The sequence below is a fragment of the Cetorhinus maximus genome, chromosome 1 (genome assembly GCF_964194155.1).
Source record: "Cetorhinus maximus chromosome 1, sCetMax3.hap1.1, whole genome shotgun sequence".
Taxonomy (NCBI): Eukaryota; Metazoa; Chordata; class Chondrichthyes; order Lamniformes; family Cetorhinidae; genus Cetorhinus; species Cetorhinus maximus.
Window position 1 is genome coordinate 99920663 of NC_135879.1, and position 27082 is coordinate 99947744.

Sequence of the window (27082 nt, forward strand, 5' to 3'; positions counted from 1 at the left end):
TTTTGGTCAGCACTTGTCATCAGCATCAGGGTTTGCAGGCAGCACCACATTGCTTTTCGTGGTGGGAGGCTCATGGGCAATTCTCTACCTACTAGACCAGCGGTAAGGTGGGGGTGGCTTTTCAGCAGTTGTAGGGCTTGCTTGGGGAAGGGGGAGATGCGGCCTCAGACAAGGGAAGAGTCTGCAGGGTGAGGGAAGGGTACCCTAGGGTGTGTGAGGGGGCATATGTTGATCAGTGCATTTGGCCTCAATATGGTGAGGGCTTAGGAAGCAGTCTGTAGAGATGAGGGAAAAGCAAAATACTGCAGATGACGGAAATCAAGAGTGGAAAATCTGGGAGCATCCGTGGAGAGAGTTAACATTTCCAGTCTGTATGACTTCAGAGATAAGGGTGTGAGAGAGGGATGATGTCCCTAGGGTCTTAAAAATCTAGTGAGATAGTTGATGCATTGGTTTTAATTTCACAAAGCTCCCTAGGTTTGGAGATGGTCCCATTAGATTGGAAGATAGCAAATGTAGCTCCCATTATTCAAAAAAGCAGGAAACTACAGGCCAATTAGCTCAACATCTGTCATAGGGAAAATGGTAGAAGCCATTATTAAAGAAGTTTTAGCAGGGCACTTGGATAAGATCAGTCAGTCAACATTGATTTGTGAAAGGGAAATCGTGTTTAACCAACTTAATTGGAGTTCTTTGAGAAAGTAACACGTGTTGTGGATAAAAGGAACCGGTGAATGTACTGTATTTAGATTTCCAGAAGGCATTTGATAAGGTGCCACATCAAAGGTTATTGCAGAAAATAAAAGCTCATGGTATAGGGGGTAACATTGGCATGGATAGAAGATTGGCTTGCTAATAGGAAGCAATAGGTATAAATGGCATTTTCAGGTTGGCAAGATGTAATGAGTGGCGTGCCACAGGGATCAGTGCTGAGACCTCAACTCTTAATGACTTGGATGAAGCGATGGTTGCCAAATTTGCAAAGTACACAAAGGTAGGAAAGTAAGTTGTGAAGGCATGAGGCTACAAAAATATATAAATAGGTTAAGTGAATGGGCAAAGATCTGGCAAATGGAGTATAATATGGGAAATTGTCCATTTTGGCAGGAAGAATAAAAGAAGCATATTATCTAAATGGTGAGAGATTGCAGAGCTCTGAGGTGCAGAGGGATCTGAATGTCCTAGTGCATGAATTGCAAAAGGCTAGTATGCAAGTAATTAGGAAAGCTAATAGAATGTTATCATTTATTGTGAGGGGAATTGAATATAAAAGTAGAGAAGTTATGCTTCAGTTGTACAGGGTACTAGTGAGACCATATTCAGGTACTGTGTACAATATTGGCCACCTTAAGGACAGATGTAAATGCGTTGGAAGCAGTTCAGAGAAGGTTTACCAAACTAATACCTGGAATGGGTGGGTTGTCTTATGAGGAAAGTTTGGAAATGCTAGGCTTGTATCTGCTGGAGTTTAGAGTAAGAGGTGGCTTGATTGAAAAGTAAGATCCTGAGGGGTCTTGACAGGGTGGATGTGGAGGGGATGTTTCCTCTTGTGGGAGAATCTAGAACTAGGGGTCACTGTTTAAAAATAAGGGGTTGTCCATTTAAAGCAGAGATGAGGGGAGATTTTTACATTTAGTGTCATGATTCTTTGGAACTCTTCCTGAAAAGCTGGTGGAAGCAGAGTCTTTGAATATTTTTAAGGCAAAGGTAATAGGTTCTTGGTAAGCAAGGGGGTGATAGCTTATGGGGGGTAGGTGAGATACAGATTTCAGGTTACTATCAGACCAGCCATGATCTTGAGAGCAGGCTCGAGGGGCTGAATGACCGGTTCCTGCTCCTTGTTTGTATGAGCTGGCAGTGTGAGATACCAGTAAATGTGTGGGCTTGAGAGTAAGGGGGTTTAGTATGACGAGATGCCTGACTTACCTTGGTGGCAGGGGTGAGATCCTTCATCCTCTTTCTGTGCTGGATGGCCAAGCTCTTCAGTATAACATTGGCACCCACTGCCACTGCTTACCAAGCTAGAGTGGTGAGATAGCTGGACTTTTTGCCAGAGTGGGGATAGAGGATATCATGATGGGCCTCCAAAAGACATTCCAGTGATGGGTCACTGAATTCCTCGGCATTCGGGGCTCTGTCTTCACTGGAGCAGTCCTGGGCTGAGTGCAGCTGCAGGTTAAATGTGGCACCCAGAGTGAGGAAACAGTAAGGCAATGGCAGGGCGGGCAACTCGGGCTGCGAGCGATACGTCGTGTTTCCTGTGGCTGCATAATTAATGAGGTGGGAAGCAGATGATAAGGCACAAAAACCCACCATTGCGGCTGGCGGGGAAAATGTCTTTTTTCATGCTCACCAACGCACTTCGTGCAATTCAGGGAAAATTCAAGAAGTGCCTTTTTTCACGCTCGCCACTGCACTTGGTGCAATTCAGGGAAAATTTCAGCCATTTGTGTAAGTTCTTTTTCCTTGTGTTGCCTCTGGTTCTTTTACAATTCACCTTAAATCGCTGCCTGCTGATTCTTAACCCTTCAGACACTCGGAAGAATTTCTCGACTTAACTGTATCTAAACCCTTCGAAACTTGAAATCTCTTCTGAGCTGCTTTAAGAGCAGCCCCAAATTCTCTTGTCTGTGCCATAGTACTATCAGGAGGTGGGGGTCCAGCAGGGCTCATAAAATTCTCTGGGTGGCCTACCATGACCTGTCAGAAATTGTAGGTGGGGTGGGGTGGTTGGGTCAGGCCTTAGGGCAGCCTGCCTCTCCTCACCCCAGTTGAGGTCTTTTAGGGGCTGATTCCCACTGCCTGCAATTTTAAGGCTGGTGAGAGGAAGTCAGTGAATGCGAGGGTTTTGGGGTGGGGGGGGGGCGCGATGTCTGGCAGGTAAGCATGCTTGGGCTGCAGGGAGTGGTGGAAGGCAACTCCTAGTCACCCTTTGCCCCCACTCTCTTCCCCCCCCGCCCCCCGAGTGTGTCTCTCTCACCCCCTGGCCTTTCCAACAACAACCTCCACCCTCCTCTGCTTCCCCCTCCCTCCCTTTCTCACCCCGAGACCCCCCCTAGACTTACCATTATCCTGGTCTCCTAGCACTTAGAATTTGGGGGCTGTTTGAAGTCCCAGCAGTGACCACTGCTAGGACTACAAAGCTGGCAGGTCTTCCAGTGAAGGTTGGAATTCTCACCTAATTGCTGCAGGGCTGCTGACAAAAATCTTTCAACCCTGGTATTTAAATTCACAATGATCTAGCATCAGTTGCTGTTTGCAGAAGAATTCCCATTTCAATCACCTCTTGTGTAGTGTTTCCTAATTTCACTCCTGAAAGGTCTACCTCTAATTTTTAAACTCTGATCCCGGTGCTAGGCTCCCTGACTAACGGAAATAGTTTCTTCCCATCTAGCCTGTCTGTTCCCCTGAACACTTAATTTATCATTATCTTTGTAATTTTACATTTCTATCTATTTCATCATTAATGAATATGGTGAATCGTAAGGACCTCAACACAGACCCTTATGGACACCACTGATCACATCCTGCCCATTATCCCGACTCTCTCAGTTTGCTCAGCCAATTTCCTTATCAGGCCAATAACTTGCTTTCGATTCCATGAGCTTCAACTTTAGCTATGAGGGACTTTATTGACTTCCAGAAGACATTCAATATAAAAACATGCATAAACATACACCCGTCCATTACCTTAGTCACCTCTTGCCTCAATCAGATTTGTCAGGTATGATCTACCCTTTACAAATCCATGCTGGTTCTCTCTGATCAGCTGAAAATTTTCAAGGTATTCGGTCACCTTAGTTATAGAGTCTAGCAATTCCCCGACAACTGCTAGGCTAACTGGTCTATAAACGATTTGGTTTCCCTCTGTCAACTTAATGAAACAGCGGAGTGACAGGCACAACCTTTTAATCTGAAGGACTGAAAGCAAAGAAATTTGGAAGATTATAGTACAGGTATCTGGAATATTTCACCTTTTAAAACCCTAGAATGGAAACCATCTGGTCCCGGGAGTTGGTCGCCCTTTAGTGCTATTAATTACTCCATTGTTATCTTGCTTACATTGATTTTGTTGAGTCCCTGTCCCTGATTTAATAGCTTATTTGGAATCACTGGCATGCTGACTTCTACTGTAAATACTGATACAAAGTTATTCAGCATGTTTGCCATTTTCTTATTTTCATTGGCAACATTGCATTATCAGTTTGGAAGGGGCTTCATGTTGCTCTGTCCACCATCTATCCGAATCTAACTGTAATTTTCATTTTCTTTGTATCATCTGCCACCCTTGCTCCTCTTTGTATCTTTGCCGCTTACTAGAATCTGTGCTTTGCATGATTGAATGCTTTGACTTTTAGTTTTGTGTCGTCTCTTACCTCTTGTCCATGGCTGTCTTTTCTGGCAAGTAAAAATCTTGCCCTTTAGTGGTTCTCTATCACGTTAAATTCTTTTTTTGAACATCTCTAATCTTATGTCATTTTACTCACTACTGCAGACAGTCTCTGTCTGCCTCACCTCACTGAAGCCACTTTTGCCTATTCTATAATCTTAGCTGTTCCTTGTTTCTCCCTTTTAAACACTACATTGAACTTGATCATATGACCATGATTTGATCAATTTTCAAGCAGCATTAGGCTGTTAGCTAATTCTGACTCATTTATGAATGTAGTATGGCATGTCACTTTGGTTGCACCTCACATTGTTTCAGAAATTACCCCAGACACACTATAAATCCACTAACTTTCTGATAGTCTAGTCTGCTTATCCCAGGCTGTATGAAAGTTAAAATGCCCCATCGAAACCACTCTGCCTTTGTGACACGCTTGCCTATTTATACAATCTATCACTTCATATAGGCCCCTGGTGGCAGCTATGCAACTCTCACTACAATCTTAAAATCGTTTCTATTTTTTAATTCTTTCCATAGTGTCTCCACTCTCTGCTTGACTCTCATTACATCCTCTCATCATTGAAGTGATTTCATCCTTAATCAATAAGGCAGCTGCTTCTCTACTATTTTTACTGTACACTTTATAACCTGGTAAGTTTTGGTCCTGTCCTGACTGTCTAGCAGTCACGACTTTGTAATGGGTAGCTTAATACTCTACAAGTTGAATTTGTGCCTGCAATTCATTCATTGTGCCTTATACTTTATGTTTGTACAAAGAGCACTTATTTGGGCAATGCACCCAAACCTCTCCTGCTGTGATGTTTTACTATCCTGGTTTAATTCATTTACATTGTTTAATTTTCCCTTTAGCTTTTGTTCCTAAAGCACAATTTATGACTGCTACTCTACTGTGTTCCCTTCTGCTTGTTTGTAAATTATTATGCATACTATCTTTTCCACCTTTGTCCTCCCTCCACATGCTATTTTAAAGTCCTTGTGACAACCCTATTTATCGTTTCCACTAGGACCATAGTCCCAGCACTGTTCACATATTCAGCCCACCCAACAGGTACAGTTTCTTCCTGTCCCAACACTGATGCCTTGAAATGGAATCCTTTTTTCCCCACAACACTCCTTCAGCCATGTGTTCACTTCCCTAATCTGTTTATCTCTACTGTTACAATCTCGTTAGAGACCATACATTAAAAAAAAACAAGGAATACGAAAAGAAGGAAGCCACAAGATTCCATAGTTTAAAACTGGGGAATTCTTATTATACAGGAGTCAAACACCTAAATATTGTCTTAGCTAACCACGTATACTCTAAATCCAGAATCAACATAAATGAAAAATTAATTAATAGGCAAATTACAGTTGATTATAAACCATATAATACACATTTATATGGCCAATACAACTGAGATTTAATGAATTGACCAGCAGTCTGCTCAGCATATAGTCACAAAGTCCTTCTAAACTGTTTTCCTTACAAAGAATTTCAACTCCTTTTCTAGGATGTAGACTGGTCCCCAGCCAAGAGCAACACAAAACCAACCTGAGTTCCATAGGCATAGTCTTCACCAAAAATGGCACACATATGCAGAACCTCAACTCTGCTTGCAATGGTCTGGATGGTGTAAATCCACCAATGTTATCTGGAAGTAACAAACAGCTGCAGTAACTGTGTACTTGATTGTGCTCAGCTTCTGGATCTCCCCTCTGTTTTCTTCAGCTTGCCTTAACTGCACCACTGGACTCATCAACTTCAGTTACTTAGCTTGGAAACCTCTGCTTCTCTATGTAGCCTCAACTGGTTTCAATCTGTCCAGAAGTTTTGGTTTCCTTAGAAACTGGGAAGGTCAGTTTCTCTTTTCTTTTTTCAGTTTCCCTTTTCGTTAAGGGACTGTCTCAAAACACTTGGCAACCACAGATTCCATGACACTATGTCAATTTTCATGTGGCTTGAGAAATAATCTAGAGATTTTAACCCTCTACTCTCTCTAAAGCCTTTCTAAAGTGTGGTTCCCAGAATTGGACACAATACTACAGCTGGGGCCAAACTAGGTTCAGCATAACTTCTTGGCTTTTGTATTCTATGCATCTATTTATAAAGTTCTGGATCCCATATGCTTTATTACCTGCTTTCTTAACCTTCCTGTCACCTTCAAAGATTTAGGAACAAACATCACCTGATACCCATCAATTTTGCAAACACCCCCCTTTAAAAATGTGCCATTTAGCTTGTATTGCCTCTCCTTATTTATTCCACCAAAATGTATCACCTAAGTTTTCTGCATTGAAATTCTCTCTGCTGTGTCACTCCATTTCACCAGCCCGTCTACTTCACTGTTTACTATACTTTCAATATTTTGTCATCTGCAAACGTTGAAATTGTGCTCTGTGCCCCAAGTCCAAGTCATTGATGTGTATCAAAAACAGCAGTGGTCCTATTCCTGAACCTTGGGAATTCCCCTATGTGACTCCTTCCAGTCTAAAAAACAAACATTCACCATAACACTCTCTTTTATTCCTTACCTAATTTTGCTAACAAGCCTAATATGTGCTGCTAATATCAAATGCCTTTTGAAAGCCCAGACACGCAACATCAGTTGTATTATTCTCTCATCCACTCCCTGTTACTTCATCAAAAAACTCAATCGAGTTAATCAAGAATGATTTGGCCTTAAATCCATGCTCATTCTCCTTTATTAGTCCAAGTGCTGTTAATTTTCTCCCAGATTACTGTTTCTAAAACCTTTCTCACCAACATTAAGCTGACTGACCTGTAATTGCGGGATTTATCCTTCTCCCCCTTTTTGACATTTGCAGTCCTACGGTCCTCTGGCATTACCCCTGCATCTAAGGAGGCTTGAAAGATACGGGCCAGCATCTCCACAAATTCTACCCTTACATCCCTCAGCAGCTTAGGATGCATCCCACCTAGTCTTATCCACTTGGAAGTCCTGCCAGCCTTTCTAATACCTCTATTTATATCTCATTCAGGATCCTGGTATCCTCCTTTACTGTGGTTTTGCCAAAATCCTCTTCTTTGGTAAACACTGATGCAAAGTACTCATCTAGTACCTAAACCATGCCTTCTGCCTCCACCAATAAATCACCATTTTGGTCCCACCACACCTCTGACCACTTTTTATGTCAATAAGTCAACAAAATACCTTTAGATTCCTTTTGGTGTTGGCCAGGTGTGATGTCATGCCCTGCATTCAGATACAAACCTAACTTTGCGGTTATGTTAATCTTTGAGTACAGAAATTACTCCTCATTTAAGCGTGCTTTCGTAGTTTTTTTGTGTAAAAGTCGGACTTCAATCATGCCTTCAGTGCTAAGCACTGAACATATCCATTAATATCTGTGCGTGGGACCTGGCATCAAGATTGTCTTGTCCTGTTATATCCCACCAAACTTATTGTATCTGGACAAAGGAGGCTCCTCTTCAACGGAGGCAATAATAGCATTCAGAAAAGAAATGGGCTGGCTTAAGGCTTATGTCACTGGAAGCTCCGTTTCAGATGGTTTTGGAATTGCCATCCGTTGCTTGGTATATGGCAGTTCCATTAAGCAATAATGTAACATTGCATGTATGAAAATTGGACTCCACAGTTACTGCTAAATCTTGCAGCATGTTTTGCATATCCTCAAACTGAATAACAGATTTGTAGATCCTGTGTTGTACCAATTTTTGCATCTGAAAAAGAACCTGAATTGATCAGGTTTCTATTCTACTTCTGGAGATTTTCTTTGGTTCATCTGTTCATAAAGCAGCTTCCTTTGAGCGAGCCTGAACACTGACTATCTACACCACCTGTATCTGGAGCTCACACATCAATTTAAATTTTTTAAAAATGTGTAACTTTTGCAAACACTTTCAAGTTGGTGCATCATGGTAGAAAACATGGATGAGTTTCTTTGCTGTTTTCTACTCATTAACAGTGTATGAACAGCGTAGGTTTTTTTTAGTTAAGAAGCCCAGAATTTCACCTTTGTACACCTTTAAAATGCTTCCCCCAAATTTCTTCCTGCCTTTTGAGCTCCCTGTGATCCACCTGCTGAGTCTGCAATGGCCTTATTTGTATAGGTAATGAGTGCTAATGCAAAACAGGTACGAGTTTCCTGGTTTTACACTGGTGGTGCACTGTGGCTAACTGGCTGAGTTCTAAGTGACCATTATGCCAATGGACAACTGGACTTGTTTCTCCTGACTGGCAGATTTTGAGATTTGCCATCCTCCCACCCATTGACCCCGACCCACAGGGCAATGATCTCAGGACATCACAAAGCATTTTTAAGCCAAAGCAATGGCATGAATTGTAATCATTGTAACATACAATTTGCGCACAGGGTAACTCCCATACAGGCAAATGACAGGTGCAGAGTTTTTTAAAAGGGCAACAGTAATTTAATTAACTTAAAGGAAATTCTAGGCCATGACGTACACTTTACATTACACCATTTAAGAATCAAATTATCATTTGGTGTATAGATGCTTCAAAGTTTGGTAGGAAGATTGAGGAGAGGCAATATAAGCTAAATGGTACAGTTTTAAAGGGGGTGCAGGAGAACAGAGAGACTGGCATGTATCTACACAAAACTTTGAAAGTGGCAAGTTGAGAAGGCTGTTAGAAAGTCGTATGAGATCTTTGGAGATTTGATAGAGATGTTCAAGATGAAGAAGGGTTTTTATGGAATAAATAAGGGTGAACTTTTCCCAATGGCAGAAGAATTGGTAATCAGAGGACACAGATTTAAAGTCATCGACTAAAGAACCAAAAGTGACTTCAGGTAAAGTAAACTTACACAGGGTATTTTTTATGAACAGGAATGAATTGTCTAAAGTGAAGTGGAAGCAGATTCAATAGTAACTTACAAAAAGGAATTGGATAAATACCTGAAGGAAAAAATTAAAGGGTGACGAGGAAAGGGCAGGGGTGTGGGACTAATTACATATTTTGTTCAAGTGATGATGGACTAAATGGCTGCCTTTTGTGCTGTTTCATGTGCTGGCTGTCTATACAGAATTGTGTTGTTGTGTTATCCTTGGGTGAGAAGAAGGGTTACAAACTGAGCTGCCATGGTGTGATTTGATGCTTCCGCTGTTGCTGCAGGAATCTATTGATAGGAGATATTGACCTATTATCCCACTGATGCCTGTGTCTCATGTGTTGTTACACCCAGGTAAGCTGTTATGGATCTTTCACACAACACTGACAGCATATTGCTGCCATGCTGCCTGTGAGAATTTGAACTACAGTTTGATGCTGATAAATAGTTCTTCCATGTTACCTTTAATGTGAGCTGAGAGTTTTGTTTGATTTGGTATAACTATATAAAAACAAACATGCAGCAATCCTAGTTAGAAGCAGTGGTCACGCAGTTTGGCTATTTATGTTTCTCCTTTGTGACATGCTGTCTTGTATAATATGCACCATGAACAAATAACAAATTAAAAAAAGCTTAAAAAGACACGAGCTTAACACTTTATTGGAGCCATCTCAGTCACTATATATTCCCATCTACAATTCCCATTTTACTTTGCCTTTAGGCTGTTACACGTGGAATAAATTTCATAAGTAACAGAATATGTTGTTGTACTGGTTTATCCCACTTCCAAGCAAGGCTCTTATAATTTACCAGTGACAAATAGACTATGAATGATAAATCCTTGCTCATTGGTGAATTAAGAAAAAGAAAGAATTTGCATTTACGTAGTGTACTTTATGACCTCTGGACATCACAAAGTACTTTACAGCTAATGAAATGGTTTGAATTGTAACCATTGTAATGTAGAAAACACAGCAATTTGCACACAGCAAGGCCCCACAAACAGCAATAAAATAAATGACCAGATAATCTGCTTTAGTGACATTGATTGAGTAGGTCTCCTGAAATTCCCTTCAGCCTTGTCATTGAATTATTTATGTTCATAAATGTTCACCTGAGAGGGTAGATGGGACTGCGGTTTAACATCTCATTTGAGAAATGCTACAGTGCTCCCTACACTGAAATGATAATATGGCATATAATGGAGGTAAGTAAACAAGCAGTGGTGCTGCCTAATAGTGTAACTGTTTGAAATAAAATATTTGCAGATCATTATCCTATTCTTCCTGTTTACCATCACCGCGTCCTTATTCTGCATTGCTTGCACCCAAAAACTATAGAAACAATGAAGTCATTTTCACACTTGGTGAGTTCCTACTTCTGTACACAAAGTTTCATTCATAGTTATAATGTAACCTTGCTTGCTGTTTCCTTCCTTTGCTACTCTTGTTTCTTTTTGCTTCTCCATCACTTGCCCTGCCAACCTATGTTACAGCACTTTGGAAACCTGCTGTCATATACCTGGAAGGGTAAAGAGATGGCAACAAAGGTCTTTTTTTTAAAAGAAAAATGCAAATTATATGTATTTTTTCCCCCAGACCAGGAAGAGACCCTGTCTGCTAATTCAGATGATGTAAGCTGGGGTAACAATGGGTCTGTGCTCTTGACTACTTTCCATAACACTGCTGGAAAGTACAATGGGCATTGAGAATACAATTGATCACAACCGAATAACCTGTAGTGCTCACTATTTTAGTTCACATGGAGGGTTGCAGCATTTGTCCAGCTAGGCCTCAACTGTACTCCAACACTTTGGGAAATAGCTGTTAGATAAGTAGTTATTATAGAGGGTAGGGAGGAAGGTGGAAAAATGTTCTACATACATTTAAACAGGCTTTGTAACAATAAAGGTATGGCAATTTGTAATTCTAGAAAGAAATAAGTTCAAATATAAATTTCTTTATTATTCATTTGTTTTTATAAAATTTGTTGTAATGTAATTTGTTTTATTTAAAGTATTTAATACATATTTCTAAAGAAGAACTGCATTATATACAAGAAAGTGAAATTGCTCCAATAACTGTTCCATCAGTGCAAGGTCGAAAGGTCTTATGTTGGGATGACACCTGTAGCAAAGAGAATGATGAGGATGATGATCACAACCACAATTACCACAATGATAATGATCATTTTTGTGTTTTTCCACCACATTTTCCTTGCAATCTTTGTGGATGTTTTCTGAAAAGAATCAGCCTGAAATCAAACAGGAAAGAAAGTATGTACAGGTAAGATGTATGTATACCATGCTCCAACAAAACCTTCATTACATCCATCCTCCCTAAAGCAAATAATTTGGAAGGCCACATTCCAGCAAAAATGTAGAATTACAGAAATCTTGTCCACATCACTTTACTCATAGTCCACTTTGTTGCTGGTGAACTACAAGGGTATTGCTCACAAGTAAATGATCCATATCTCTGTTACAAATTTGTGCCTACTGTGGATGCCTTCTTGGGTTCAGTGGTGTCATTGTTTTCATAAGTGCCCTGAGTGTCTTACTTTTATGGAATTTACTGACACCACCTTAGATCTACTTGTACGATGGTTGGACTCAGAGGTGTAATAATAGCACCGCTCTTGCAAGCTGGACTAGATACTCAACGCCATTTTTGAGTGCATTTCTTCAGTCTATCCAATGCAGATGTGGTTAACATGAGATGAGATGAAGTTTGGTTTGAATTGTAAACTGCTATGTTCCACAGTAGGGTGAAATGCAGAGAGCTGAGTTATGATCAGAGTCACTTACTTCAAGCAGTACAACATATATTTTCATAAGGCCACTGGTCCTACTTTGATGGATTGCCTTACTTAGCTTAAACAAGAGGTTTTCTAATTAATCCACCTACATTCTGAACTATTTTCCTTAGCAAAGGCTCTTATGACTTTTCCCTTAACAAAAGGCTCACTGCCCTTGCAGACTTGTCGTTTCAATCCTCTCCTCAGCAGGAGTTAGGTCATTTTTTTGCCTGATCCTTTCAGACCTGTGGGCTGGCCAATAGAGCTACAAATCAAACCTGCCTGGATGAAGGCCCCTTGAAATGAGCTTTCTCCAAAACTCAAAAGGACAAAGCATTCAAATCCCTCTGGTGTGAATGAATGTTGGAAAGTATCTTAGTCAGCCCCCATTGTCTGAGGCAATCTGGCTTCTGAGTTACATCCTAATTTGGGGTTGTCCTGAGAAACTAGTCTTTTTCAACTTAGAGGCATGTTTCAAAAATAACGCAAATCTATATCCCTGCCGTGGGATAACTGTCAAAATATCCATATATATGACGATCAAATTGTGCCCTGCCACTCATTTGTGTTATCTCTTGTGCAACAATCTGCATGGAAACAGCTTTCAATTCCGTTGATTTAAGCAGCTTAATTAAAAAGGAAATGAGATCTATCCTAACATCTTTCCTAACTTAAGAAATTGTTGGAATATTTTCCATTGGCATTTTCTGGCAATTTAATAACTTATATCTTTCTGAATGAGAAAACACATTGCTATTATTTTCTACTAAATATGTTTTTTTGAATTCATTTACAGGATGTGGGCATCGCTGGCTAGGCCAGCATTTATTGCCCATCCCTAATTGTCCTTGAGAAGGTAGGGGAGGAGCTGCCTTCTTGAACCAGCGCAATCCCTGTGGTGTAGGTACACCAACAGTGCTGTTAGGGAGGGAGTTCCAGGATTTTGACCCAGCGACAGGATAATCTTACTTAAGGAGTCCCGAATTCCTAATCCAATGTTAGGGAGTGATCAGTTCTATTTCTTCTCTGCTCAGTTTGATTTTCAGGTCTATGGGCAGAATTTTGTCAGTAGCACATGAGCTACTTCTGCTCTGTTGTTTTTTCCCATTTCGCACATGATTACAGTTAAAATTTGAAGTCAGCAGCATGCAGGGAAACACGTGAGATTCTGCGGCAGGGATGCTTTTCAGTGGTGAAACCCGCTGTCAGCTGAGAATGCTGCAGGTTTTTTTTTGTAAAAATATACTTTATTCATAAAATATCTTCAATCACATTCAAAACCATTTCAAAAACAACATTACAAGGGTACAATCCAGGTTAAACTTTTACAAAATGTATCACCAGGTGCATCAGTACAAACAATATTACAATCATTTACAGCCTTTCATTTTGATCTGTACAGCCCGAGGGGCTCTAAACAGTTCCCAGTCTCTTGGTGCGCTGTGGTAGAAAGGTCTTAGACAGCGACCCTTCCCCATTGCGCCTTTGCGGCAGCTGCCCCAAGCTTTAGTGCGTCCCTCAGCACGTAGTCCTGGACTTTGGATTGTGCCAGTCCGCAACAATCGGTCGGGGACAACTCTTTGTGCTGGAAGACCAACAAGTTTCGGGCAGACCAAAGCGCCTCTTTCACCGAGTTGATGATCCTCCAGCTGCAGTCGATGTTTGTCTCGGTGTGTGTCCCTGGGAACAGCCCGTAGAGCACAGAGTCCTGTGTCACAGAACTGCTCGGGATGAACCTCGACAGCAACCACTGCATCTCTCTCCAGACTTTCTTTGCAAAGGCACAATCCACAAGGAGGTGAACAACGGTCTCTTCCCCACCACAGCCACCTCGAGGGCAACGTGCAGAGGGGGTGAGCCTCCTGGCGTGTAGGAAGGATCTGACGGGGAGGGCCTTTCTCACCACCAGCCAAGCTACGTCTTGGTACTTGTTGGAAAGTTCTGGCGATGAGGCATTCTGCCAAATGACTTTGACAGTCTGCTCGGGGAACCATCCCACAGGGTCCACCCTCTCCTTTTCCCTCAGGGCCTCTAGGACGTTACGTGCTGACCACTGACTGATGGACTTGTGGTCAAAGGTGTTTTTCTGCATAAATTTTTCCACCAGGGACAGGTGGTACGGCACGGTCCAACTACTTGGAGCGTTCCGCGGCAGCATGGCCAGACCCATCCTTCGCAACACCGGGGACAGGTAGAACCTCAGCACGTAGTGACACTTGGTGTTTGCGTACTGAGGGTCTACGCACCGCTTGATGCAGCCACACACAAAGGTGGCCATCAGTATGAGGGCGATGTTGGGCACGTTTTTTCCCCCTTTATCTAGAGGCTTGTACATCGCGTCCCTGCGGACACGATCCATTTTCGACCTCCAGATAAAGCGGAAGATGGCTCGAGTGATCGCCATCGCGCAGGAGTCTGGAATGGGCCAGACCTGCGCCACGTACAACAACAGCGAGAGTACCTCACACCTGATGACCAGGTTCTTACCCGCAATGGAGAGGGAGCGTCGCTCCCACATGCCCAGTTTCCTTTTCACCATAGCCACTCGCTCCTTCCAGTTTCTAACGCATGCCCCGGTCCCTCCGAACCATATCCCCAGCACCTTCAGGCCGTCAGCCCTGACAGTGAAGGGGACAAAGGATCGGTCAGCCCAGTTCCCAAAGAACATGGCCTCGCTCTTCCCACGATTTACCTTGGCTCCCGAGGCCAGTTCGAACTGGTCGCAGATGTGCATCAGTCTGCGCACCGACAGCGGATCCGAGCAGAAGACGGCAACGTCGTCCATGTACAGGGAGGCTTTTACCTGAGTGCCTCCACTGCCTGGGATCGTCACTCCTCTTATGCCCGGATCCTTCCTGATGGACTCGGCAAAGGGTTCTATGCAATACACGAAAAGGACAGGCGAGAGAGGAGAGCCCTGCCTGACTCCAGATTTAATCGGAAAGCTATCTGTTTCCCACCCATTGATTGAGACTGCGCTACTGATGTTAGTGTAGAGCAGTTGGATCCAATTTCGAATTCCCTCCCCAAACCCCATTTTGGAGAGCACATCCCCCATGTAGGTGTGCGATATTCTGTCAAAGGCCTTCTCCTGATCCAAGCTGATGAGGCAGGTATCCACACCCCTGTCCTGTACATAGGCAATCGTATCCCTGAGCAGCGCCAGGCTGTCAGAGATCTTCCTGCCTGGCACAGAGCAGGTCTGGTCAGGGTGAATCACCAATTCCAGAGCGGATTTGACCCGATTGGCGATGACCTTGGACAGAATCTTATAGTCCACATTCAACAGTGAAATGGGTCGCCAATTTCTAATTTCCTCCCTTTCCCCCTTGTGCTTGTAGATGAGGGTGATGATGCCTTTCCTCATGGATTCTGACATACTACCGGCCAGGAGCATACTCTCGTACACTCCTAGCAGGTCTGGGCCGATCAAGTCCCACAGAGCCGAATACAACTCCGCCGGCAAGCCGTCGCTTCCGGGGGTTTTACTCTTCTCGAAGGACTCGAGGGCCTTAGTCAGTTCATCAGGAGTTAGCGGTTTGTCCAGGCTCTCCCGCGTACTGTCGTCTAAGACCTCCGTGATAGAGGACAGGAAGGACTGGGAGGCCGTGCTGTCCGTGGGCTTCACGTCATACAATCCGGCATAAAAGGATTTGCTGATCCTCAGAATGTCGGACCGTGATGACTTTACTGAGCCGTCTTCTTCCTTCAGGCTGCTGATCACAGAGCGCTCTCTGTGTACCTTTTGGAAGAAGAAACGTGAGCACGTCTCATCCTGCTCCACGGAGCGAACTCTGGAACGGAAGATGATCTTGGAGGCCTCCGAGGCAAAGTGCGAGGCTTGCTGGCCCTTCACCTCTTGGAGCTCCTCCTTGACATCGACCCCCATCGACTGCAGCCGCAGCAGATTCTGCATCTTTTTCTGGAGTCGGGACATTTCCCTCTGTTCCTTTCTAGCTTTCTGGGTGCCTTTGAGGATGAAAAACCTCTTGATGCTTCCCTTGATCGCTTCCCACCAGTGTGTCAGGGACTCAAAGAGGGGTTTCACGGTTCTCCAACCTTTGTAATCCCTCTTGAGCTCCTCAATGTTCTCTGGGGTCAGCAGTTGCACATTTAGCTTCCATGCCCCCCTGCCCACCCTCAGGTCCTTCTCCAAGTGGCAGTCCGCCAGTAGGAGGCAGTGGTCAGAGAAGAATACCGGCTTGACCTCGGTGGATCTGACTGTGAATGCACGGGACACAAACAGGAAGTCTATCCTGGAACGAATGGACCCGTCTGGCCGCGACCAGGTGTATCTACGCTGCGCTCCGTCTGCAGGGTTGCTGAAGACGTCGTGCAGCTTGGCATCCTTAACTGTTTCCATCAGGGATCTGGACATAGCGTCCAATCTGCTGCCGGCCCTGCCGGATCGTCCAGCCGCATCGATGATGCAGTTGAAGTCACCGCCCAGAATGACCGGCCTGGAGGTCGCCAGCAGCAGTGGGAGCTGCTGAAAAACCTCCAGCCGCTCAGCCCCTTGTGCCGGGCCATACACATTGATTAACCGGAGTGGAGCGTTCTTGTACATTACGTCTGCTACGAGGAGTCGCCCGCCCACCACCTCCTTGACCTCAGAGACGGTGAAGTTGCCTCCCCGCAGCAGAATACCCAGGCCGGAGGAACGAGAGTCGTTTCCGCCCGACCAGATCGATGGCCCGTGGGACCACCATCGTGACCATTGCCTGTAGGAGCTGAGGTGCGGTATCGCACACTCCTGCAGAAACAACAGGTCAGCTTTGACCTTGGCTAGGTAGTCCAAGGTCGCAACACATCGCGTAGTAGATTTAATGCTACGCACATTTATGGATACAATCTTTAAACCCATTTTAAAGCATTTATTCTCCTACCAAACCCACTGTCTCTGAGAGTCCCAGACCTTTAGTCTGCTCCTTCATACCCGTAGTGAGCTCAAATTCCTTCACTTTGGATGGGCTGAGGTAGATCTCCTTGGCCGTGTTCTGCTCCGGTGGCATCTGGAGGTTCACGTAGAGAGTGGGTTTTGAGATGACCTTTGCTGGAGAAGCTTCTCCAAAACTCACCCCCTCTGGGGGGTTGCTGTTCCCGGCTTCCTGGAGCTGGGGTGCGATGATTGCCTCACTGCTCCCAGATTCCAGGGGCTGTGGTGCACTGGCCTCCTCAGGTTGCAGGCAAAGTTGGGGTGCGCTGGTCTCCTTGTTGTCTCCAATTTTCTGGAGCTCGGGTATCTCGTCCTCCAACGCCCTGGAGCTTTGCCGCCTCTTCTGTCGGTGCCGCCCTGGCACTTCATCATCCGAAGAGCTGCTGCCCTTGTCATCCGTGTCGGATGGGAGACGCCTCTTGCCGCTTCTCTGGGAAACGCCTTTGCTTCTTCTTCGCTCCCTCTTACTTTTCTTGTTCTTCACCGTCCGCCACTCCCCCTGCTGCTTTTCCACTGCTGCCTCCTCCTCCATTGATTCGCTGTCCTGAGGACTGGGAGGTACAGGGGGTAGTGCTGCTGATTGGCTCTCTGTTGCCTCAATCTCTTTCTCCACCTTGTCTCTCTCTGTGTCCTCCTTTGTCCCGTTGAGCTCCCTGGGGGCCTTGGTGGTTGGAGTGACACGAAAAATTTCTTCTGCTTCCCCCTGGTCGGCTTTGGCTGCCTGTGCGTAAGTCCTGTAGAGGTGACCTGCCTCGCCACACAGGTTGCAGCACTTGGCCTGTTTGCAGTCTTTTGTCTGGTGCCCTTCCTGTTTGCAGATCTTGCAGAGGGAGGTGCTGCAGTTGGCCGCCACATGACCAGCCTTGCCGCATGAGCGACAATGCTTGGGTTGCCCAGCGTAGACCAGGTAGCCACGGTTTCCCCCGATAGTGAAACTGGAAGGAGGGTGGAAAATGGCTCCCTTACCATCGGTCTTTAGCGTGACCTTAAACAGGCGTTTGCCTGTCCAGATCCCCAGGTCGTCTCGAATCTCGGTGCCGCTCCCCACCTTATCGAAGTACCTGGTGAGGAAGGTGACCACGTCGGCGACAGGGACGAAGGGGTTGTACACATGCACCATCACCACACGTTCGCGTTGCAACGGCAGAGAAAAGTGCGGCTCCGCCGTCAGGATCTTCATCTCCGGCAGGTCTCTCTTCTCCTCGAACACCCTCAGGAGCTGGACGCAGTCTGCCACCCGCTTGAACGTCACATCAAAATAACCACCTTTGCGGGAGTCATGCAGGGTGAAGATCTCCGTAGCTTCGAAGCCGCACGCCTTCAACAGGATCCTCCTGGTGAAGAAGCCCCGATCCATAGGTGATCCTCCCTCGCTGTGGTTCACCGTGACTCGGACGGTGATAGGTAACCCACGGTATGGATTTCGATTGCGATTGGTTATAGCCCTTCCATCCCGACCTTGCCTTGGTAGGACCATGGTGTCGCCCCTGCAACACTTGATCTTAGCCAAAAGGCCGAGAAGCGAGCTGAGAATGCTGCAGGTACAGGTGGGTTATAAAAGAGCCTCCTGGCCAAACAGGGAGGCTCTGCACCTAGGCCACAACTCTCCTGCCCAACTCCATTGACATTAACGTCAGACTTATTGCGAGCACAAAGATGGCACTGGTATTTTTCAAATTTAAACTGCATTTGTAAATAATTTACAATACATTCGTTTCACTTTATTTATGTGTGCATCACCATTATTTGTTGAAACCAACTTATTCAGAAAGCTGTATGTACTAGCGTGCCTCATGGTTGGTACACATTGATGGTTACAGGGGAGTTAGGAATATTTCTTTATTGTGGATGAAATAATGTTGTGCTTTTGTGTTTACTGTTTATTGAATGTTCATTTTAGTGTCCAGTGTTGTACTCGCCACTCTTGGGACATGGCTCAGCTGACCCTCCTTTCTATGAATTGTCGACGAGATTCTCCGAGATCATTCTCAGCAGGGATAATTGAACTGTGAACCCACAGCCCATAAGGTCTCTGCCAGCCAACACCCTGTGATGGCCCCACGTTTGGTCAGTATTGAAACTGCCTTTAGGCCCCTCATTTTCTTAACCTTGACTGTCCTCACCATCCCTCCCCACCACACCCACAACACCAGGTCCTTCCCATTTCACTCCTCCATGCCCTCAGCCCTATCCTTCCTCCCAATTACTGATTCACTGTTGCTGGGCCCCAGCCTCCATGCTAGCTGCCATTCTCCCTCTCTCCTTCCTTGTGCCGTAGAGTTCAACAAGGAAAACCCCTGACCTCAGACACAACTGCACAAAGCCAACTGTTGCATGCCACCTTTAAACTAACATGAACCAGGTGCAACAAGATTTGCTTGTGGCACTAACCTTATTTTGAAGGTAGGACTTTTTTCTCAATAAAGTTTTTACATTAATGAATATTCATGGATGCAAATATATCACAATAACGAAACCTCCACAGGCAGGTGTGAGGTCTGACTGATGAGATGCCGAGATAAAATCAGCAGTTGGGAAATTGAAGTTGTACATCTCGTCTAATTCAGTCACTCCACAGACTTGTGGCGGAATCGTCCCAGATATGCACTAAGTACGGTTGCGGGCGGGAAAAAGGACATTAACCCGCCAGCCGCAGTGGCGACTTTTCACACCGTATCATTCCAATCCCGCCTCATTAATTATGCATTCCCAGGAAACACATCATTTCAATGGCAGGCAGGCTGTCATTCGCTTGCCACGCCATCAGATAGAAACATAGAGAATAGGAGCAGGAGTAGGCCATTCGGCCCGTCGAACCTACTCTGCCATTCATCATGATCATGGCTGATCATCCAACTCAATAGCCTGCTCCCGCTTTCTCCCCATATCCTTTGATCCCTTTTGTCCCAAGAGCTATATCTAACTTCTTCTTGAAAACATACAATGTTTTGGCCTCAACTACTTTCTGTGGTAGCGAATTCCACAGGCTCACCACTCTATGGGTGAAGAAATTTCTCCTCATCTCAGTCCTAAATGGTCTACCCCGTATCCTCAGACTGTGACCCCTGGTTCTGGATTCCCCCACCATCAGGAACATCCTTCCTGCATCTACCCTGTCTAGTCCTGTTAGAATTTTATAGGTTTCTATTAGATCCCCCCTCATTCTTCTGAACTCCAGCGAATATAATCCTAATCGACTCAATCTCTCCTCATATGTTGGTCCCGCCATCCCAGGAATCAGTCTGGTAAACCTTCGCTGCACTCTCTCTATAGCAAGAACATTCTTCCTCAGATAAGGAGACCAAAACTGCACACAATATTCCAAATATGGTCTCACCAAGGCCCTGTATAATTGAAGCAAGACATCCCTGCTCCTGTACTCGAATCCTCTCGCTATGAAGGCCAACATACCATTTGCCTTCTTTACTGCCTGTTGCACCTGCATGCTTACCTTCAGCGACTGGTATACGAGGACACCCAGGTCTCATTGCACATTCCCCTCTCTCAATTTATAGCCATTTAGATAATAATCTGCCTTGTTTTTGCTACCAAAGTGGATAACCTCACATTTATCCACATTATATTGCATCTGCCATGCATTTGCCCACTCACTCAGCTTGTCCAAATCACACTGAAGCATTTCTGCATCCCCCTCACAGCCTCCCACCCAGCTTTGTGTCATCTGCAAATTTGGAGATACTACATTTAGCTCCCTCATCTAAATCATTAATATATATTGTGTATAGCTGGGGTCCCAGCGCCGATCCCTGTGGTACCCCACTAGTCACTGCCTGCCATTTGGAAAAAGACCCGTTTATTCCTACTTTTTGTTTCCTGTCTGCCAATCAGTTTTATATCCATCTCAATACACTACCCCAAATCCCATGTGCTTTAATTTTACACACTAATCTCTCATGTTAGACTTTGTCAAAAGCCTTCTGAAAGTCCAAATAAACCACATCCACTGGCTCCCCCTCATCAATTCTACTAGTTACATTCTCGAAAAAGTCCAGTAGATTTGTGAAGCATTTACCCTTCGTAAATCCATGCTGACTCTGTCCGATTCTGCCACTGTTTTCCATGTGCTCAGCTACTAAATCTTTTATAATGGACTCTAGAATTTTCCCCACTACCGGCAATAGGCTGACTGGTCTATAATTCCATTTTCTCTCTACCTCCCTTTTTAAATAGTGGAGTTACATTAGCTACCCTCCAATCTGTTGGAACTGTTCCAGAGTCTATAGAATCTCGGAAGATGACCACCAATGCATCCACTATTTCTAAGGCCACTTCCTTAAGTACTCTGGGATGTAGATTATCAGGCCCTAGGGATTTTTCGGCCTTCAATCCCATCAGTTTCTCCAACACCATTTCCCTATTAATACTGATTTGTTTCAGTTCCTCCCTCTCGCTAAACCCTGTGTTCCCCAACTTTTCTGGTGTGTTATTTGTGTCCTCCAGAACCAAAGTATGTATTTAGTTGGTCAGCCATTTCTTTGTTCCCCATTATAAATTCCCCTGTTTCAGACTGTAAGGGACCTACATTTGTCTTCACCAATCTTTTTCTCTTCACAACCTATAGAAACTTTTACAGTCAGTTTTACACCTCGTCGCTTCATCATGTCGGGCGCCATATTTAAAGTGCAGCCATGCGGACACCTCTCAGTGCTTCCAGACCATGACTGCTGCAAAGAAGACACGGCCCTGAAAGGCAATGAGACTGCAGACACCCTGGTTTAATTACGCATCCCTTGAGCGCCTTTTGCACACCATGGAGGCCTGCAATGATGTCCTCTATCCCCGCTCTGACCGTAGGAGGACCAGCAACATCACCAATCTGGCATGGGAAGTGGTGGCAGTGGTGGTCAGCGCCAACGCCCTGCAAAACAGGAGACCACCCGAAGCTGCAAGAGGATGAATGATCTCCTCTGTTCTGCCAGGGTGAGTCACTCTTCTCATCACTCTCAACTCACACTCACAAACCCATCACACATCCACAGGGATCTCACTTGCTGCCAGTTCAAGGGCCATCACCGTTCACTCCCTCACATGCAACTTCATTGGCCTGATCCTATCCATGGGACCACTCACCACCCACACATGCCAGACTTACTTATCATCTGGCCTGGCAGGTGTCGTGCTTACACCCTCTCCATCTCTATTCATGCAGGACGAGCTGGCACACAACAAGAGGAAGGGGTTATAGACTGGTGGATGAATGCCTGAAATCAAGGTCCTCCCAGATTTTGGAAATACAGTCATCCAGCTGGCTGGCGAGGATCTGGACTGTTCCTGTGCTGATGGTGAGGTCAGTGGTACTCTACCAAGTGAGGATCCAGCAGTGCAACATCCAACAGACAGCCATGCTGTGAGATAGTTCATCTCTCCCTGCTTTCGCAGGCTCATCTGGGAGGCAGCTGACGGAATCCACAACCCAGGGCCTTCAAACAAGCCCTGAAGAAACCTCTGAAGAGGAATCTGAAGGCACCTTCATTGAAGGCCCATCACAGCGCTCACCCACACCGTCCACCAGCGCAGTCACACACACCTTGGTGGGACCTAACTTTAGAGAGGCCTTGGGCTCACAATCTGGTGAGCACATCGCACTGTCTGATCCACAGCAGGCGGTGGCAGAGACTGCCCAGCTTTCTGGCACTTGGAGGACTGCTGGAGGCCAGAAATTTGCTGAGTCTGAGTCAGATGACGAGCCTCTGGACTCGGTCATATCTCAGTTGGAGCTGCAAAGTCAAGCTCGGGAACATCAGGAAGGGATGTCTGCTGCACTCTTCAGATTGCAAGGCACAATGGAGGAGTCCATCCACCTTCAGGCTGAGATGATAGCGCTGGCATGCCAATGCACCGAGGTCAACACTGGTAGGATGGCAGTTGCCATGGAGACCTTGGACCAGGACGTCGCTCCTCCCCCACTGTGTGGGCTGAACTCCATCACTGATGCCATAGTTGGCCTCCAACAGTGTGTACGTGAGAGGGGTGCAGGGCAGCCCAATCTCACTCCAGCTTCCCCTTCCGCTCACAGAGTCAGCCAGGGGCCTTCGGGTACCCACAGGGAGGGGGACCAGCAGCTCAACACCCCATGGCCATCCACCTAGGTGACTCTGGGAGTGTCCGGCTCATCCGAATCCCTTCTTCATGCGACCCCAGCAGATCCAACTCCACACGCCAAGGAGGGTGCCGCTGCCAGACAGCTGGGGCCCTCCAGGTCTTGGCCCTCTAGAGGACACCTGTTCAGGTCATCACAGACAGGGCGTAGCAGCCAGCAGGCTGCCTCCACCTCTGTGTGCATTTCGGGGCAGCATAAAGATGTTGCGACAGGATTAGGAAAGTTAAAAAGATGTAGTTGCACAGCCCCGATACGGGTGTTAATCACCCGTACATAATGTTCACTATTATAAATAAACTCCCAAGAATGTCTCCCTGTTTATTGCTCCTTGTTATGATGAAAAGTGTTCATGTCACTCAGATGTGAAACCTTGGTTCCTGCACAAGATAAAGGCAGGTGTCTCAGTTCAGAGCCTCTTCCCTGTGCTTTGTGCAGCCTTCAGACCAAAGTGATGGTCTGGCCTCACACTCCTTGGACACATTACTGATGCCTGCACCTTGATGATGTTTGTCATTGCTGCAGAATGTAATGGGCAGTCACAGAGTTCCATCATTCTCTCTGTGTGCTCTCAGCACCTTATGGTGGGACTGGCCCCCATCTTGTCAGCATCTGTGACCAGTGACGCTGTGCTCCTGAAGAGGTCAGGTGCTAAAGGCTGACAAAACATCAGGGGCATTTAAATTTCACGGCTGCATCTCCATGATATGACTCTGATCACAAAGCTCAAGCGAGCTGCCTTCGGCCAGACAGGAGTCATTCACAGAGGTTATGTGAAGATCTATGGAACGTTCTCACTGCATGTCGTCATCATCCTCCTGGAATCGAGTGACTGTTAGGGCCTCCGCTGCATGTCCATGTCAGTAGCCTTATCACAAAGAGTATGTGAGCTGCCATCAGCCAGACTGGAGTCAAGCGTTCACAGATGCAACGTGAGGATCTATGGTGGCTCCTCACTGCATGACGCCAACAGCCTCCACAAATCTAGCAGCTACAAGGGACTCCCGAGTGTGCCTGCCTCATGTGGCCAATTCAATGGCCTTATCGCATTCATTGTCGCCTTCGAGGACCTCCTCACCCTCATCCCTGTCGATGTCCTCCTCATCGGAGGAGACCTCCAGCTCCTCCATCTCCTCCTCAGCCAACTCCTCTGCTCATTGCAGCGCCAGGTGTAAAGGGAGCAGCAGGCGATGACGATGTGTGACACCCTCTGTGGACCACATTTCAGGGCTCTACCAGACTGGTCCAGACACCAGAACCTTATTTTCGGCATCCCGATGGTCTGCTCCACCAAGTTGCGAGTTGCTGCATGAGCCTCATTATAACGTCGCTCTGCTGCAGTCTGAGGCTGCCTCATGGGTGTCATCAGCCACATACTCTGTGGGTATTCCTTGTCCCTGAGGAGCCACCCCTGCAGCTTCTGTGGACCCTGGGATATGTCAGGGATCTGAGACCTACTGAGAACGTAGGAGTCGTGGACACTCTCCAGGAACCGAATGCAGATGAGTTTGTGGTGGTCGCACATCAACTGCACATTCAGCAAATGGAAGCCCTTGTGGTTGACATAGTTGACTGCGTGTTGTGACGGAGATCTGAGCGCCACGTGAGTGCAGTTATGGCACCCTGCATCTGTGGAAAATCTGAGATTTGGGCAAATCCCATTGCTCTTGTATCCGGGCTGTCCTGGTCCCGGCGAAATGCAAAAAGTTGTGTGACCTTGCGAAGATGGTGTCTGTGACCTCATGGATGCATTTGTGGGTGGAGGATTGTGATATCCCACAGAGGTCACCCGTGGAGCCCTGAAAGGAGCCACTGGTGTAAAGATTGAGCACCATGGGCAGTAGATTCCTTCTATGTCCCCATTGCGCCAAATCCTGCAGCAGCTGGCAAATGTGACCGACCAGTTCCCTGGACATCCATAGTCTTTGGCGACAGTGGTTCTCGGTCATCTGTAGGAATGAAAGGCAGTGTCTAGAGACCCTAGGTCTAGCTAGGCGCCAACCAGTGACGGCTCACTGTGGCTCTTCAGCAGCATGTGTGGGAGCCCCAGCAACCCCTTCTTCCAGAGGGTGCTGCTCCTCCCTCCGCGCAGCCAGGCGCCTCTGTCACTCCCATCTCTCGTCTCCGCTCTCCATATGCCACAAGGCATACAGCTAGATCATGGGGCTCCATGCTCCTAATGTACTCCTCCTGCAGGATGAAAGAGAGAAATGCATGAGTTAGCTTGGTTCTAAGAACATCTCTTGGTTAAGTCTGAAGGCCCTTTAATGCATTCTGGAGAGTGCTGGCCATCACTTGGATGGCCAGAGTTTAGTGCATTGCATGGCTGCCTGAAGCCCCATCCACCTCCGCCCCACTCCGCCTGACCGATTGGCAGCAGCTTTGCCCACTGGACTGCATGTTGTGCTCTCAGCTCAGGTGCAGGCATTCCCCTAACCCACACTGCAAGGCTGCGCTGTTAGCTTTTTAAATGCTGTTAGCTTTATACCTGCACACCTTATATATGCTGTTGTGAAACACACTGGTGTGCAATCACGCCAACGTGTTCGGACAATCCAGTGGAGGGGGGGATGATTCCAGTGGGCTGGGCTTATAATGATTTGCAGATGTATTACAACGAGGTTCCTGACATCTGACGGCGGGAAACGAGGCCCGCCATCGACGGGCAGAGCGGATAATTCCAAACTGGTTTCACGACGTTGTGAAACCGACTTTTGGCCTTCTCGCCACATTGTCTGCTCATACTGCTGAGCACGCCCGAAGCCAGCGGGCACGGAAAATTCCGCTCTTGCTGTTTCAAATCCCACATTTCCCATTCTTGAGGGTTTCATGAAATCCCCGCCCCCTTGAAATGTGGAACCAATGAGAAGCAGTTGCAGCAAGACTTGGGCCTGCCCAGCTAGATGAGTGCTGATCCCACAAGAACTTGTGAAGTCAGCCTAGCTTTAATTCTTTCAGCAAGCTCTCAGCTCACATTGGGAACGCATGGGAAACCTGGCAGATGACAGCAGAAAATCATGTCATCGGCCCTTAAGAGATGATGGATAACTGTAAAGGGATGTGGGTACTTAAAGGTAAGTAGTCGCATCTGGGATATAAATTGTGTTACATAGTTTCAAAGTATGTGTTTGCCTCAGTGAAGTGGTAGGGTGGGCTTCTCGGCCTCTTGGCTAAGATCAAGTGTAGTGTTGCAGAAGCGACACCATGGTCCTGCCATGGCAAGGTCGGGATGGAAGGGCGAAAACCAATCGCAATCCGAATTCATACCGTGGGTTACCTATCACCGTCCGAGTCACGGTGAACCACAGCGACGAAGGAGGATCACCTATGGATCGGGGCTTCTTCACCAGGAGGATCCTGTTGAAGGCGTGCGGCTTCCAAGCTACGGAGATCTTCACCCTGCACGACTCCCGCAAAGGTGGTTATTTTGACGTGACGTTCAAGCAAGTGGCAGACTGCGTCCGGCTCCTGAGGGTGTTCGAGGAGAAGAGAGACCTGCCGGAGATGAAGATCCTGACGGCGGAGCCGCACTTTTCTCTGCCGTTGCAACGGGAACGTGAGGTGATGGTGCATGTGTACAACCCCTTCGTCCCTGTCGCCGACGTGGTCACCTTCCTCACCAGGTACTTCGATAAGGTGGGGAGCGGCACTGAGATTCGAGACGACTTGGGGATCTGGACAGGCAAACGCCTGTTTAAGGTCACGCTAAAGACCGATGGTAAGGGAGCCATTTTCCACCCTCCTTCCAGTTTCGCAATCGGGGGAAACCGTGGCTACCTGGTCTACGCTGGGCAACCCAAGCATTGCCGCTCATGCGGCAAGGCTGGTCATGTGGCGGCCAACTGCAGCGCCTCCCTCTGCAAGATCTGCAAACAGGAAGGGCACCAGACAAAAGACTGCAAACAGGCCAAGTGCTGCAACCTGTGTGGCGAGGCAAGTCACCTCTACAGGACCTGCCCCAAACGCTGCCGTACTTACGCACAGGCAGCCAAAGCCGACCACG

General features: G+C 46.4%; 1 protein-coding gene across 1 annotated transcript in view; it reads right to left on the reverse strand.

Moving 5' to 3' along the window:
• Positions 1–9874: 9874 nt before the first annotated feature.
• LOC144682250 (vesicle-associated membrane protein 8) overlaps positions 9875–27082 on the reverse strand; it is a 57809-nt gene continuing 40601 nt past the window's right edge. The window contains exon 3 of the mRNA XM_078544696.1: positions 9875–11482. Within this exon, the coding sequence (XP_078400822.1) occupies positions 11339–11482 (144 nt within the window). The 3' untranslated portion in view covers positions 9875–11338. The remainder of the gene's footprint in view (positions 11483–27082) is intronic.